Source organism: Micromys minutus (assembly GCF_963924665.1).
Source record: "Micromys minutus genome assembly, chromosome: 16".
Classification (NCBI taxonomy): Eukaryota; Metazoa; Chordata; class Mammalia; order Rodentia; family Muridae; genus Micromys; species Micromys minutus.
The window spans coordinates 26,050,247-26,067,570 of NC_137985.1; the positions used below are offsets into that span (position 1 = coordinate 26,050,247).

The 17,324-nt window shown below is 37.2% G+C and overlaps 1 protein-coding gene across 2 annotated transcripts in view; it reads left to right on the plus strand.

Moving 5' to 3' along the window:
- Positions 1-16,811, plus strand: part of ZBTB44 (zinc finger and BTB domain containing 44) — a 46,583-nt gene extending 29,772 nt beyond the window's left edge. Inside the window, exons 3-6 of one of the 2 annotated variants that reach the window (XM_080930233.1) lie at positions 3,832-3,916; positions 6,013-6,176; positions 8,201-8,501; positions 10,256-16,811. In XM_080930233.1, the coding sequence (XP_080786359.1) occupies positions 3,832-3,916; positions 6,013-6,176; positions 8,201-8,501; positions 10,256-10,538 (833 nt within the window). In that variant the 3' untranslated portion in view covers positions 10,539-16,811. The remainder of the gene's footprint in view (positions 1-3,831; positions 3,917-6,012; positions 6,177-8,200; positions 8,502-10,255) is intronic. The other variant, XM_080930234.1, reaches the window with a different exon arrangement.
- The last annotated feature ends 513 nt before the right edge of the window (positions 16,812-17,324 follow it).

Consider the following 17,324-nt stretch of genomic DNA (forward strand, 5'->3'; position numbering starts at 1 on the left):
TCAATGTTTTCTTGGTGTGTAAGGATTGAGCATGACTTTTTGTTTTGTTTTCTTTTCTTTTCTTTTTTTCTTGAACTTCACACAGTCTGTGAGTTGTTTCTGGGGCAGTCCGAGCCTCTGGGGTTAGCATCCCACTATCAGTGATTGCATATTATGTCTGTTCTTTTGTGGCTTCTCATTTTTAACTCTCAGCAGCAGTCTTCCAAATAACCTACTGTTGATCATAAAAGAATACCTGGACATAAGAAACTGCTGTACAAGAATCATGAAAGCCTGTGTCTGCCAAGACAGAACCTCTCTTGCTGTATGCACACCACACCTCCATTGTGTATAGAAACTGTACATTAGGCTATTGTTGTTCTGAAATGGGAAGTTGAAGCAGCTCCACTTTAAGGCTTTAGCATTTGAGTTTTGATCCTTGAGGAAGTAGTGAGAAACATCAAGTTAGACAGCATGCCTATTGTTCTTTTCTGGAAGAAGTTGTTTTTAAAGCTTTCTCTAGAAGTTTTTCTAGTTCTCTAGAAATTCCTCCTGTGTCCTTTCTGCTGTGCCTTTTTTTCCCGTTCTCCATGAGAGATTAAGTGAGATTCTCTGTGTATAATTTACTGCTCTCCAATCACTGTTCGAACTTGTTAACTGTGTCGAGTAAGTATATTTGTTAGAAACTATTCAATTGCTTTCTGGTCCCTTCTACTCCAGGTTTTTGTCATCTTTTCCTTGTCAGTGTGTCTCTGTTGCTGTTAAGAGTTAAAAATTAGTAAATTTTTCAGTTGGGCATAAAAACAACATGCCTATACTTCCAGCACTTAAGAGGTGGAGGCAGGAGGCTCACAAGTTAAAGGCTAACCTTTGCTACTTAAGGAATTTAAGACCAGGAGGAGCCAGATGAGATCCCTGTGGCAAACAGACCCACACTGAAAGGGCCTCATTAAAAAAAGCACAACTAGTAATGGACTCCCCGTGGGGGCGTGAGTGTGGAGGACTTTCCCAACAGAGGGAAGGGGACAGAAACTAGATTTTTTTTTATGTATATTGAGTACACTGTAGCTGTCTTCAGACACCAGAAGAGGGCATCAGATGGTTGTGAGCCACCATGTGGTTGCTGGGAATTGAACTCAGGACCTCTGGAAGAGTAGTCAGTGCTCTTAACCACTGAGCCATCTCTCCAACCCCCAGGAACCAGATGTCTATACAAGCAAGCGAAGGTTTTTCAGTCTTAGAGAGGTTGGTCACTTTAGAAGATTGGGTCACTAGAACTAAACCTGCTGCTTGTCCTTGAAATCCAGACTATGTAACAGTCATTTTTGGCAGTGGACAGACTAAAAAGAAAGGGAACTCAGTAAAGCATTTGCCAGAGTTCAGATAACAGCACCCACATAAAACTATCCAAGCATCAAGACATATATGTAATTGCTTAGAAGACAGGACACTCTCCCCTCAACACCTCCAGAGCAAGTTGGCTAGCTACACTAGTTAAATTGGTATGTTCTAGTTTCAAGTGAGTTCAGTATATAATAGAATGCATTAAAGGAGGAGTGAGGTGTCTGCCTCTGGCCTACACACGAATTTACATGTATATCCAAGAGGAAGGTGGGGCACTTCCTGAAAAGTGATCACCCACTAGATCATTTGCACATACATCTTGGTTATACAACAAGTGGACAAGCCAAGTAATCACAAGTCACATGGAGAAGCAAGCATAAACCTTTGGGAGAGAGATTTACTTCAACCCCAGTAAATTGGTCTCTTATAAATGATTTTAAAAGACAGAAAACAAGGCCACAAACAAAAGGGGTAAGAAGGAAACAAGGCAACAGAGACACACTGACAAGGAAAAGATGACAAAAACCTGGAGTAGAAGGGACCAGAAAGCAATTGAATAGTTTCTAACAAATATACTTACTCAACACAGTTAACAAGTTCGAACAGTGATTGGAGAGCAGTAAATTATACACAAAGAAGTAACAGCAAATTTAGAAGAAAAATTCTAGCTAAAAACAAAATCTCAGTGAATATTTGGCAGCAGATTGGGTTTAGCAAAAAAAAAAAAAAAAAAAACTAAAGTCAAAAACTCATTTTAATATTTTGTTAAAGAGACAGGAAAAATAGAGACTATATTAGAGAAGGTAGGGTGTGGGCAAAATATATAAGGGAGAGAACATCAGAACCCTGTGGGATGTTGTCCAAAGAAAAGTAACTTTCATTCTAGATTGTTACATACAGAGAGTTCAATAGGGAAAATGAAGGCTCAGCGTGTAGCCCAATTGTAGAGTGCTTGCCTAGCAGACAAGTTTAGTTGCCAGTGCTACAGAAAACCAGGCATGGTGGCCTACTCTGTAATCCCAGTACTCAGAAGGTACAGGGAGAAATATAAGTCAAGGGCAGCCCAGGATACAGAAGGGTCAAGTATCCAAAAGATGAAAAGTTGTGATGCTCCTGCCTTCACCTTCTCAGGGCTTGGGTACAAGTCTGTGCCACTACCTACTACCAACTCAAACACTAACGTGAAGATGTTTTCAGATGGGCAGTTTTGTTTTTTTTTTTTTAAGTAAGTCTCATATTTAAGAACAAAGAGGCAAAATGCATGAAGAAATATAAATCAGCATTAGTTACACAACAGAGCAGTAATATCTGCAGGCCTAACCAAACAAAATACCAGAAAATTTGCTGTAGAAGGAAAGCAGGAAAGGGAGTTCAGGCTGTCGGCCATCCTTGTGTTATGTGGAAAGTTGTGAAGGTTTTTGTTAAAAGGAGCTGGAAGGAGTTGCTAAGGAACAGAACCAGGGCTTTCAGCATGCTAGGCATTTGATTTACCAACAAGCTACATCCCCAGCCCAAGGTATAAGAAATGACTAAGATAACCAGGCAGTACAAGCAGTGGGAAGTACATAATTGCCAATCCAATAGAGTAGGAATTTGAATTTTGCACATGTGCATTGTTACTTCTGTAAGAGCATTCTCAGCAGCAGTCCATAGAAAAATCCTACACTTCCCTCATGAGGGAATAGGTAATAAGTATTCTGTAACCGTGAAAACAAATATAACAATATGAATATGCCTACAGTATATGAAGAAGCAGCAAGAATATATACAGTATACAAATAAGTATGAATGCATAATTCAAGTTTATAACTAGACAACGCTAAACTGGAGTTAGGGCCACCATGTGAGTATTGGGAATTGAACCCAGGTCTTCTGGAAGAATAGCCAGTGAGTGATCTTAACTACAGAGCCATCTCTCAGACCCAACCCTTGACCTTTAAATTGTCTGTAAAAATTGCAACAATAAAGTAACTCTTAAAAGATACAAACCAACAATGCTTTTTAAAATAAGTATCAGTAACATTTAATTTTATGTGGATTTCAGTATGCATTTAAATTGTTCTGCTTATTTCCCATGGTTCCTATGAAAGAAATTTACCTGAGAATTTTAAATATTGAAGCTACATTTATTAAATCATCCTGCTGAACCTGTGTGGTTTACTTTTAATCAAAAATAAAATATAACCATGTGGTTTATAGCCAGGTGGTGATGGCGGCACACAATTTTAATCCTAGTACTTGGGAGAAGGCAGGTGGATCTCTGAGTTCAGGACTAGTCTGGTCTACAGAGTGAGTTCCAGGACAGCCAAGGCTACACAGAGAAACCCTGTCTCAACAAAACAAGTTGTGTGTGTGTGTGTGTGTGTGTGTGTGTGTAAAACATTACTACATTTAATAAGATGTGAGCACTAGGTAAATTAGAGGATTGGATATGTGACTTGCAGTTAACAGCTTGGATTATTTGCACCAAACATTAACAGCTGTCCCTTTTAAAAATTCTTTTTTCAGGCTCCGTAGATGAAGGAGTCACTGAAGGACTGCCTACACTTCAGAGCACTTCTAGCACCAATGCTCATGCAGATGACGATGACAGGTTAGTGCCAACATAGAAGTGTGTCCTTTCCTTATGAAGACTGTGTTAATAGCTCTCAATTCAAACTTGTGTAAGAAATTGATTGAAACTTAAATTACAATTTTGTACGTTTCCAAGACTGCCTAGTCTCCTGACCTTATACGGAATGACTGCTCTCGTTTGCCCAGTATAGTTCTAGATGCCATACGTGGTTTCCAGGGTCTTCATTCAGCCTCTAAGCTCTACATTATGCTTTTTGCTTCATCATTTCTCACTTGATCACCCTGAATCTAATCCTTATGTTTTTTCAATTCTGTATTCAGAACCCCTAGTTCACTTTTCCCTGCACTACTACTATGCTGGTTTACATCACTGCCATCTTTCTCCTTACTGCTCTAGTAGTTTGGAAATAATTGGCCCCTGATTTTTTTTCTTCCACTTCTTAAGTCCATTCTCCATGTACTACCAGATCATTATAGTTTTTACTTGAAATCTAAATTCCTGCCAGGCAGTGCTGGCACACACCTTTAATTCCAGCAGTTGAGAGGCAGAGGCAGGTGGATATCCTGATCTAAAGAGTGAGTTCCAGGACAGCAGAATTATACAGAGAAACCCCGTCTCAAATAACAAACAAACAGAATCTAAATTCATTACTTTTTGTTCTACTAAACTCTCATAGTCCTTAAAGTGCTCCATCCATATTTGTTCCTTTTTGGGCCTTTCTGTTTCATAATCTTTGCTTAAGATGTTTTCTCCCCTCATCTCTACTCACTCTTTTAACTCCTAAATTTTCTTTTATAATTTAATGTGTATGGGTGTTTAGCCTGCATATGTGTTTATGTACCATGTACCACATCTCTCCCTGGTGCCGGCAGAAGCTATTAGAAGGCATTAGATCCCCTGGAACTGGAGTTTCATATGGTTGTGAGGTACTGTGTGGATGCTGGGACTCAAACCCAGGTCTTGGAAGAACATCCAGTTCTCTTCACAGCTGAGCTTTCTCCAGCCCCCTCTGACTCTGACCTTCAGATCACTGACTTGCTGTCAGTTGTTGAGGAGGCCTTCACTGTCTACCAACCGAAACCAGCGCTCAGTTACTGTGGGGTCTTCCTAATTTAATTCTCTACTCTCCCTCTCTGCTCTTTTTCCCAATTTATTGTTTGTCTCTCACTACTGAATATAAATTCCACTAGAAGAATTGCTACTCAGAGTGCAGAATAGTCTTAACACCTGTACTTGCTGAAAACATGAAAGAGTCAAAAAACAAAGATGTTATTTTTGAGTAGATAACCCTGAAAGATTATGAACCAAAATCACTTGAATAAATTAGTAAAAGCATAAATAAGCATAAGTACCCTTATTCCTCAATTTAATTTTTTAAATAGTAATTAAGTTCTCTGTTCTTTATTAAATACTTTGCTAAGTCATAGAAGTATAGAAATGAAATAAATAGCCTTTTCTCTTGAGCTCCATGAGTTTTCAGGGAAGTAAAGAGGTTGAAGGTAGATAGGGTAATCTGCTGGGGGTTTGCCACTATCTATAGGAAGTTACCTACTTAAGCAATAGACCAATTCAGGCTTGCAGGAAGAGGAGGTGATTATAAAATGAGTAGATACAACCTAAGCAAAGAAAGTAGGTTCACAGTAGAAGTTCAGTAGGTGAAAACACAGCATATAAGCACACTAGAGGAATTATTTAGTATAAAGTGTATTTTGAGGCGTAGTGAGTGTGACCAGAAATTAGACTGGAAGGATAAAGTTCATATATGAGTAGTATTGGACACTTGCAGGGGTTGAAATTTTATTCTAACGAATACGGTTGTTGCAAGATTTTAAAGGGGAAATGATAAGGGTCTAATTTAAAACACTAGAAGAAAGGAGAGAATTCAAGAGATTGAAGGGTAAAGTAAAACAGCTTATGATATTGTGTTTTATGTCCACACTAAAAGATGCTGACATTCTGGACAATCACATTGCTTTATAAATTTTTCTAAATAAAAATCTGTTTTTAAAAGTCTTTGTTGTTTCATCCTTTGTTCATTTAAGAGTTGGGCTACAAAAATGTGTATTCAACTTAAACATCAGAGCCTCATTGCCTTCTTTGATTTATTTTTTTAGATTGGAAAATGTTCAGTATCCCTATCAACTCTACATTGCTCCTTCTACCAGCAGTACAGAACGACCAAGTCCAAATGGTCCAGACAGACCTTTTCAATGTCCAACCTGTGGGGTTCGCTTCACCCGTATTCAGAATCTAAAACAGCACATGCTTATCCACTCAGGTAATCTTTCCTTCCATGTGTGGTATAATGGGTTTGTGCCAAACAGTTTACTTTGCAATCCTGATTAAAATAGAAAGTAAAGACTTTGTGCCAGGCATAGTGACACATGCCTTTAATCCCACAACTGGACTGAGGCAGGAAGATTTAGAATTTGAGGCCAGCCTGGACTGTATAATGGACTCCATTCCATATAAGCAAGGGAAAGGAGTTTAGGGAGTGGGAAAAAGAAGTCGAGGCTGAATGGGATTAGGGAGATGCATGTGCAGCCCTGAAAGGTCAGATGAGACCAAATTGGCTGATTATGGTCTCTTTTTAAAATGTTGGGAAACTAGAATATTTTACCACAGATATCTAGTATTCTGATTAAAACTTAGAGGCAGTTGTGTATGGTAAATGTATAAGTTAACAGATACTGGATATATTAGGTATATGTTTCACAAGTGCAAATAGAGTAAAAATTATACATAGGTAATTCTTCGAATTTATCTGTAAGTTTGAAATTTTTATCAAATTTAAAAACCTGCTTAAAGGATTTCATAATTTGTTTTAATTCTATCAGTATCTGCTTTTGGTTAGTCATCTTTGTAGTATTTTCTGGATAGGAAAAAATATGTTAGATGGATATGTCAGCGACCTGAAGGCTGAGAGGGCGACTGCTGCTGTCAGCTGCATCTCGTTCCTCCCGCTGCCACCCCCTGCCATCTCCTCAAGTCCACAGGTTGGCTTGTGTTCCCCAGTGTTAGCCTCCTTCCTCCCAAATTGTGATAGTTATTATAATGAAACTGTTAATATCTTTATAACTCCCTTATTAATATCTAATAATATTAAATACTCAAGCTAATTATCATTTAATGAGCCCATCATGAGTGTTACATACATACATTTCCGTCTAAAATAGCATTTTAGTTTTTCTGTTGCTGTAGTAAAATATCCAGAAATTAGTAGCTTAAAGGAAAAAGTGTTTGTTTGGCTCACAATTTCCAGTCACAATAAATCCATCATGGCAAGGAAGTCATAGGCGCAGAAACCTGAAAGGATCAGCCATATCAATCCAGTCAAGAGCGGAGAGCAGTGAATAATGCATGCATGGTAGTATTCTTGCCCTCTTGCTGATATAGTCCAAAATTCCTGCTGAGGGAAAGATCCCACGGGCAATTAATGTAATCTTCCCACATCAGATAACTTTAATAAAGATAAACCCAGAGGCCCATCTTCCAGGTTATTCTACATTTTGTTAAATTGACAACACTAACCATCACAGACAGGTGATGGTTACACTTTGAGTGTAAACCTCTCTAGAAATTTGATTCAGTGGAAGGACCCTTGCCTAGTGTGCACAGGCTCTAAAGTTTATCCCAGTTCCCCAGACAAATGACATAAGTGATGTTCTAGTTTCCTCTCCACTGCTGTGATAATATTTAGCGAGGAATGGGTTTATTTCATCGTCCAGGTCACAGTCCATTATTTAGGGAAATGTGAGCACAGACTGACATGAAGACCATGGAGGAATGCTGCTTGCTGGGTCACTCACAGGCTCCTGCTTACCAACTTTTCTCATGTTGCCCAGAACCGCCTGCTCTGGAGAGTGGTATACTGCCTGTAGTGGGCTGGACTTCCTACACCAGTTCACAGCCCAGACAATCCCTAACAGGTGTGGGCTAATCTGATCTCAGAGTTGAGTCTCCATTCTGATATGATTCTAGGCTTTTGTCATGCCGACAGTTAAAGCTAATTAGGATAATTAGGTTTTGAAGTCTGGAAAGTACATCATTTAGAAGAACCTTCAGAAAATATATATATTCAATATATATTAATTACCTCATTGCCTCGTCCCTATCTTGTCCCTTTTTAAAGCAGTAGTGACTTCAAATATTCTGGACCACCTGTGAAATAATATGGAGTCTGTTTTTAATTGGCATTTTTTTCTTAATTAATTGTTATAAAATTGTTATTCAGAAATGTGTGATTTTATGACCTCCTAGTCTATTATTTTTCAGATGGTATTTTGCTGTTTTGTTTTATAGGAATTAAACCATTTCAGTGTGACTGCTGTGGAAAAAAGTTTACCAGGGCTTACTCGCTAAAGATGCATCGCCTAAAGCATGAAGGTAAACGCTGTTTCCGGTGCCAGATATGTAGTGCCACTTTCACTTCCTTCGGGGAGTATAAACACCACATGAGGGTTTCCCGGCACATTATCCGCAAGCCTCGGATTTACGAGTGCAAAACATGTGGCGCCATGTTCACCAACTCTGGAAATTTAATCGTGCACCTGAGGAGTCTGAACCATGAAGCATCAGAGCTAGCAAACTACTTCCAGAGCAGGTGAGGTGCACAGCGAAAACCCCATCAGGAAAAACTGCTTTCTAAACTCTTCCTGCTTTTAGGGCAGCCTGCTGTGTTTTTATCAGGTTGCCAGCTAATTAGTCACATCCATTTTAAATTGCCACTATGCATACTCTGATCTCCTGATCTGGTAAAATTTTGGTAGGTGTCCTAAGTTATAAAGTCATACTATATCATTGATACTTAAAATATTTCCTACAAAATAAATAGCAAAAATATCCCACAGAAGACTATTTGTCCTCTTTGGGTTTTTGTTTTTATGAAGTTAAATAAATTTTTATACACTATATATCATATATATAAAATCCTAATAAGATTTAACTAGATCTTATTACCAGATACACCATGTCACATGTATCTTAGTAGAGTACAGGTCAGCCTATAAATGTTAGCAGGGTTCTCTTTAAAATTTATGTATTTTAAGTTTAGTGGTGCATGCCTTTAATCCCAGGGACAGGCAGATCTCTGAGTTTCAGGCCAGCCTGGTCTACAAGACATCCAAAGCTATACAGAGAAACCATATCTGGAAAAACTAAATAAATAATAGTCTTATGTATAGGAGTACCCATATATCAGAAAACATGGTTTGATACCTGTTACCATGGATGTGATTAGATACAGTAAGTCTTCTGTTTTCTTAATTTAGCGCCCTGGCTTTTTAGCATTAATGATTCATTATAATAATATATTTGTGATTCATAGGTTATCCAAGTAAATACAATTCTATTTCTAGCTCTGCTGCTGATTGAGCATGTCAAGTATCATTTGAAATTTGGCTGAAGATAAAACACAAGTTTAACAGGATAGTATCTCAGTCCTCCTGTAAATAAAACTCTATTATGTTTGGTTGTTAATACTTCATTAGAATTCCCCCTCTGTAGGAATCCTTAGTTTCTCAAAAACTAAAATCCTTCTAAGCCCTTACAGTTTAAACTAATTTTTTAGCATCTTTTCAATTCTAAACTATTCATATATAGACTTTATTTTTCCCTCCAGACTAGGTATTCATTTTATTTAATCAGTTCTGATTCTGAATATATGGTTATGTCACAAAAGCTAAATATAGTTGTTGAGGAATTAAATAGTCCTGTTTCACCACCTGTGTGTCTTTCCCATATAGGGCCCTGTATCTTATAGTACTCTTCTAAACCCTGAAGACTTTTTAGGGAATACAGCACAAGACATTAAATTACTTTGCAGTCTTTGTCTATTAATACTGAATATTCCAAATATTAAGTGGTCACTCCAAATGTAATAAGAGACTTTTTCTAAATTCTTACTAAAATGTATTACTGTTTCCATACTTAGTAAGGTGAATACTTAATTTCTACATCTTTCAACTTCACATAGTAGAACGTGTGTAAAGTCAAGTATGCATAAAGACTCAGCGTCTTAGCTAACCTCTGTGGAGGTAGAAATACAGACATAGGTTTATAAAAACCTCTTGAAATGCCACTTACACTATGTACAGACTCCTATATGTAGATCCAGAAAGGCCTTTGAAGTGCCCAGAGAATCACTGGAAGTGATCATTAATCTTTTCTATTGCCCATAGGGAGATGGAATCCACTTTGGTTCTACTGAATGGCTTCAGTTGATATTTGGGAAAGCTAATTTATTAACCTCATTGAATAATTAGTGAAATGAAAAGTCCCAGTCTTGTTTTATAGATGCTATCTCTTTATTATAGTTTGAAATTTAATTTTGTATTTTATCCTTTGCTTCTCATTTAGTGATTTCTTAGTACCGGACTACTTAAACCAGGAGCAAGAAGAGACCCTTGTTCAGTATGATCTTGGAGAACATACTTTTGAAAGCAACTCTTCTGTTCAAATGCCTGTGATTTCACAGGTCTCTTCAACCCAGAATTGTGAAAGCACTTTCCCCCTGGGGTCTCTTGGTGGGCTTGCAGAAAAGGAGGAGGAACTGCAAGAGCAGCCAAAGACCAGTACTCATGATGAGGCTCCCAGAGGTGACCCCCCCAAGGCAGAGCTGTCTTCTATAACTATTGAGTGATTCTGTGATCAGCCTGGGTTTTGGTTTTTTGGAAAGTGCCTGTGCTTGGTCTCATATGTTTAAATTTAATTTAATTTTTTAAAGAAGGGTTCCCTTTGTAAAACCTGAAACTGGAGGGTTCTTTGTTTTTTCATAGCTGAGAGATTGCTTCTGTATGTACACAGTAAGGTAACACTGAAACAAAACATAAACTTTGAGACTTAAGGAAAAACAGCTGACTTAGAGCATGGCAGTTCTTCCTCCCGTTGCTAAAAGTGGGGCAGCAGCAGATACAAAAGAAATCAGGTTGTTGTTGACAGATAAGAGGGCTAATGAGAAGTTACTAAACAATTTGACAATGCCTAAGTAAATGTGTACTCCTAGATGCAGGGTGTTATAAGCCCTGTAGTTTTGGAAGAATTTATGGTAATATTTTTTTTTCAAATGAAGGTAAATAACTTCTGAAATCCAGTATATTCTTATTTAAGCCATTTTGAATTTTCATGGTGAAAATGAGTATCAGGCAGGCATCTTCTGTACCTTTATAGTACCACTCCAAAGGCTAAGAGGTGTGATCGGGAAGAGTCAGGCTGTGTACGAAAAGGCAGGGTGCAGAACAAGGTACGTATACCCAGCTGGGCAGGAACTCTCTTCAGACCGTTTCTCTGGCCATTGAATGCTAGCTGGCTAACTAGGACATTCCTCAGATAAGTGTCTTCGTGTCCCATCAACAGCACTTTCACTTGCATATACTCTTGTGCTGCCATATAAAAGAAAAATAGTGAAGATATTCTATATTTTATATATAGGTTTATGTATTGTTGGGGATGTTGATGCTGTGCTGTTTTGGACACAATAAAAATTCTGTTTTGAGGCTACATTCTTAACCCAATTAAGATTGTTTACAAAATCACATATGATAATATAATGTCCTTAATTCCAAAATATTTTGAGGTATTGCCAAGTTTGTTAAAAACGGCTGTCATAGTTTTCACGGGATGTAAGCAATAATGTGAACGCTGAGAAAAGGCTGTCAGTGATCATCTGTGACTCAGAAACTGGAGGAAGGTTGTTAAGACTAGAATCTAAAAGCTTTGCTACTCAGATGATAACATTTATATGATACTCTAGATTGGGATATACTTTTTTATGGGCTGCCAGTAAAGCCTCTTTGATCAGAAATATTCATGAATAATGAACTTTTGTGTAATTTTTTTATATAGAAAATAGCCCCCAGCATTTATCATTATGGTAGCCCCTGATGGGGTTAGAAGGTAAAAACAATATATGTTTTTTTGTTTGACTTTGGATATTTGTGACAGGATCATGGGTAGCCCAGGTTAGTCCAGAACTCATGATCCTCTTGCCTCAGTTCCCCCACAACTCTTGCTAACATACATTAGAGACATCACCACACCCGGATCAATCTATAGTCTTAGTCAAACACGTGATCTGACTTTTACCCCAACAACAGACTTGACTTTTTTATATATTATAGTAATTTGTTTCTTTAAAATTTATTAATTTTGTGATTTAATTTTTACCTCTGTCCTTTTTTCTTTTTAATACTGAGAATTAAACCCAGGACTTATTATGAGCACGTGCTCTATAACTATACACAGCCCCACCCCTTATTTCCGGGTTTGTACCTGACTCATGAGCTTATTTGCTCCCAAGCATAAATGTGTGGCTTTCAGAAAAATTAACTAGAAAATTCAGTCATTTTTATTTTATTATCATATATGATCTTTGAAAACTGTGCCTGCTAATAAATAAATCCTGAAACTCATTAGAATCTTATCTTGGTATGGTAAATGTTCTTGGTTCTAAATTGGGTTGCTTTGTTTTTAAGAGCTAAAAAAAAAGAAAAGGAAGAAAGAAGTATATCAGAGATGAATTGATTTGAAGAATTCTTTTGAGATTGTTTTGATTGAAAGTATTTCAGTATATCCTATCCTAAGTTCTGAGTTAGGACGCTCTGGTAGCCTCCCTGTAAAGGACATGCCTCACTGAATTTTCATTACTGGTGACAAATATTGTAGCCAACCTTCATGAGAGATTTGAATATACTATGAATACATAAATGGCTAGTTGCCTACTGCACAAATCTTTTTGATAAAGTTACCTAACCAGTGTTTAATATAAAATGATACAAAGGCCTTTTTCTGTTCCAGTGAGACTCTACTTTTTTTTTTAAGGACATTTTGTTTATGGGTCTGTTAAAGGAAATACAACTGCAAGAGATAATTATATATATAGTAGCAGTATTTAAAGTTTATTTAAAGTTGATTTACAAGAGGAATGCCTAGATGTATACTTTTCACCAGAACATATGGAAAACATTGTGAAGAGATGAAAGCCAGTTAATATGATCCCGTCATAGAAATCACCAGGGTAACTAAACCGAGAAGCAGTCTTGTTTAGGATATTTAAAGGTAGCTATCTTTCGCAAGGCCAACAAGGGTAACTTTGTGATATTTAAAGGGCTTAAATTTTATTAGATATTAATATTAGATAAATTACTTTTAAAAAAAAAACTAAGCATTTTATATAAGAAAAGCTTTGTTTTCAATTTTTTTTCCCTACCAAATACATAGGATGTGCTTTAGAAGTAAAGTTCTTACTGGTGTCAGAAGTTGTAGCTCCTCTTGTCAGTCTTTTCATTTCAAACTCTAGCCCTCAGATATCATGTCAGTAAATCACAGACACAAAGATAGAAATTTGACAGTGACTTTTACTTTGTTTATTTAAATTTCCCAAGAAATTGATGTGGATAAATGCTATTATCTACAAATATGTGAGCTTCTCTTAAGTGGCCATTTTAAACAATCTTAATTTTTATTTTGAGTTTAATTTCAAGTCTAACCACAGTTCATTATATTTTTGGGGTTTTTGGGGGATGGTGTTGTGTTTTTTTAAGTTCACAATTCTGTTAAGATAAAATGTACTAAAATGTTTAAGTGGCTTCATTTCAGTCTTATGTTTAAACATTTTAAGTCCCAATAATAGGATCCGTGTTATGATACATTCCCTTTGTTATTAAAAACAAACAAAAAATACTTGTGTTTTGTTAAAATGTTTTACTAAATAGAGTGAAGTAGTTGGGTTCTGATTCACTGATTACTAGTAATCCAGTTACCTTCTAACTGCTGAGCCAGGCTCTCCTAATGTAAAACTTGTCCCTGTTTCTTTGGAAGCTATATTAAGTCTTTCATTCTTTCAAAAAAAAAAAAAGACTCTTATTTTATTCTTGTAGTCTAATTAATAGAAGTCACTTATACTCACTTATATATGAGTGTCGGGTTTCAGATGATGCTTTAGTCAACCATTAGCTTTGAAGTTCCTGAGGTGCGTGACCATACAGTGTAAAATGCAGGTGGCAATTTGGCAACTCTCTACCGAGATCACAAAGAATGATTTCTTAGATGGCAAATGAACAGTCCTCAATTTTAAGTGAAGAGATTTTGGTTTGTAGAACTAATGAACAAGCGAATTGGAAACTCCCATTGAGCTGCATCACTCATCTGCCCAAAGGGTCTTCAAACTGAAGTGCACATCTACGTGAAAGAATGGTTTGGGAGTTCTTAACTGGGGGTTAGGGAAGAAACTAGGAAAACACACATGGAGCAAACAGCCCAAAGGCAGGAGAAGACAATAGGTTTTCACTGTAAGATACATTTTGATAGTTGCTGAGAGAACATGTAGAAACCAGAAGGCAGTGCAACAAAGGTGAGGGAGTAGAGAGATGTTACTGTCGTAAACACAGCAGTGCGGAACATTTATAATTAAATACATGTTTTAGATAAGGTCATCAAAACTAGGATTTCTTATTTTGCTTATACTGACTGGTATTTATCCACCCTTTTGTTTTTGATAGAATGTGGTGACATGGGATAATTTTTATGTGAAAAATATTTAGCAAAACAAAATAGCAATGGTTCACATGATCAATGGAGTGGAATTGAGCCAGTCTTCAAGCTGGTTAAGAAGTGGGCTCTAGATTTTCACTCTGTATTATACATAAATTGAGATTTTTGAAGTAGTCACTATAGAGATTCCAGGCAGTGCTGTTGGAACCGTGGCTTTGGCAGTGTCTAAACGTGTTGCTTCAACTTCACTAGTGCTCCCTCTGAGTGAGACCCAGGCCCTTCCAGCAAACACCAGGCTTCCTGTGTAACGGTTTACAACAAACTTGGAAGTTCAGAGAAAAAAAAAACATTAAAATTAATGTTTTTATTAATTAAAAATGAGAAAAATTAAGTTTTTTAAGTGCCTAATTTATAAAATTAAATTCTTTATTTCTAATTCATCAAGCTTTGCTAAGCCTAAAAACCCTGGGCTCAGTTGTAATAATTTACTAGTAAAATTACCAATAGTCATTTGAGGAGCTAGAGTGTCATGACTTTTACTGAATTCCTCATTTTCTCAGATGTGAATCTGACTATAAGTAGAGCTTGAAAAGTCATCCTGTGAATGAGTGTTCATTACCAAAGCGCAGCCTCTGCTAAAAAGTCAGCTGCTGTCTGCAGCAGGAGAGGTGGTAGTGTCAGCTTCAAGGTGGGGGAGCGTTTTCTGCAATTAGTGTGTGAGTGTTCTTTCCATGGATTTGTCACATTAGGTGGCAGTTCTCCGGCTGACAGCTGATGTGGAAGGTCCTGTTGCTGAGCATGCATTGCAGTTTTGAAAGCTGCACTGCTTTTCTGCCCCCTAGAGTGAGTGGCATTGGATATTTAGAAGTGAAGTCATAAACTTGTTATTTTGTTTATGCAAAATGATGGCTTCTGATGCTTATGTATGAAAGTATTGCTTAAAGAAACAACAGTCTCTGATAAGGTAAAATCTGGTTTTGACCCAAGTTCCAATGATGCATTTAGTTTATTGATACTGGTGTCTCCTGTTGCATCAGATAGATATTGCCTGCCTCTTTGTTAAGGCACCCTTGTGGCACCTTACGTTCAACTTGAAGGATGGTATGTGGCCTCTTTGTGCCTCTACTGTCTTTTCAAAAGCCATTTTATAAAAATCTTAGGTATTTTAATATTTAAATATATATATATATATTTGTGGAAGATACTTTTAGAATAATTTTTTTTAAATTTAAAATTCCTGTATTCCCATTTTTAAGAGTTAAACTAAAGATTTTCCAGGCTTAGGAGTATCTTTTTTTCAGAACCGTGATAAGAAAGTCAGATTGAGGTAATAAGCCAGAGAGTTTGGTGATAGAGGAAAAAGATGTCTGGTGGGGGAAGATAGATTTAAAAGTGAAAACTATTACTTTGATGTAACAAATGAACTTTTTAAATAAAGTTTTGTGGTTTTGCTCCTGTGATTTTGTATTTGCTGCTATAGTAGGTCACTATTTTATAGGGCTAATATATAAATCTGGCCCCATTTAAACTGAGGTCCTTCCTAATACAAGCAGCCTAGAAAGAGACTGTACCACGGTCTGCCAGGTGCTCCGTGTAGCTGACGCTTGCTTCAATATTTCCTGTAGCTGGCAGCACTGGGGTCAGGGACGCTGCCCACCCTGCCAGGTAGAGCATTGTGACTCTTGGGACTGGCATCTGGGAGACAGACCAAAGATGGAATCGCTGAGGAGAGATGTGAGTCAGTTCCATGGAGGGTGTCCCCATGTTCTCCATCACTCTCCTACAACAGTGCTGCTCTCCCACTGTGCCAGCCCCCACGTCACCAGCTCTGCTCCAGTTGTCATCTCATTCAAGCATAGCTTTACTTGGTGACAGTGGCCATAGCTAAATTACTTGGCATGTTTGACTTTCTACAATAACAAAAATGGTCTTAAATTTTTGTCTTTGTTTCCTAAAATAAAAAAAATGTACACAGTGTCATAACTTCACGTTTTATAAACTAGTATCTGGCTATTAGTATTTTACAGAAACCATGATTCTTGGTGACTACATATATATATATATATATTTTTGTGACTTTTTTGTAAACTAAGTGCCGTTTCAACGTTACAATCATTTTTAGAGTTATTGTAATCAATGTGAATATCATGTTTTTTCAAATCTGTTCTGAGCCTAGTGTTTGCTTTGTGAATATGTGTATTGTATATATTCTGTATAGTTATACTGTACTGAAATACTAGCTTGTTTGATATGAGAAAACGTATGTATTGAGTACCTTTTTGCTAGCCTGATTGCTTAATCTTTTTTTTTTAAGGTTTAAGTTTTTTTTTTTTTTTTTTAAATCTTTAAACTGGCCTTTATTAATGGTCACAAAGTTGCAGTTAGAAGGGATGGACAGGGAAAATTTAGTCTTGAGTGTCTTTGGATAGAAACATGAGACTAAGATTTGTTTTGGTTTTGTTTTTGTTTTTCTCATTAAAATACCTTACTGATGTTTCATGAAATAAGTCTCCTGCTGTTGTCATTGACTGGTGGCGAGCAGGAGGGACTGGTTCCTGAGTGTGTGCAGACTAGAGACTGTTACAGTGGACAGCATCCCTCAGTGCACATCCACCTCACCATGCCCAGGCCGGGAAGGGGTAGCCATCAATCTGAGAGCTACGAAGCCAGGTTCCTGGTTGCGCTAATATTTTTTTTTCTGAAGTTGTTTCGCATTTAATATTGATTGGGTAGAGACAGTTGCTGCTATATCAGTGGTGACTGACAAATGGGAAACAGGAGAGCAGCTCACTGCAGAAATGGTACATAGGGGCCTCAAAGAAAATGGCAGGATCATGTTAGTTAGGTTTAGAGATGAAGACAGAGGTTTTAAGTGCTTTTTGGTAGTGGGCATTCTTAACAAGTTTACCAGACACTTAAAGTCAGCAATCTGGTTCCT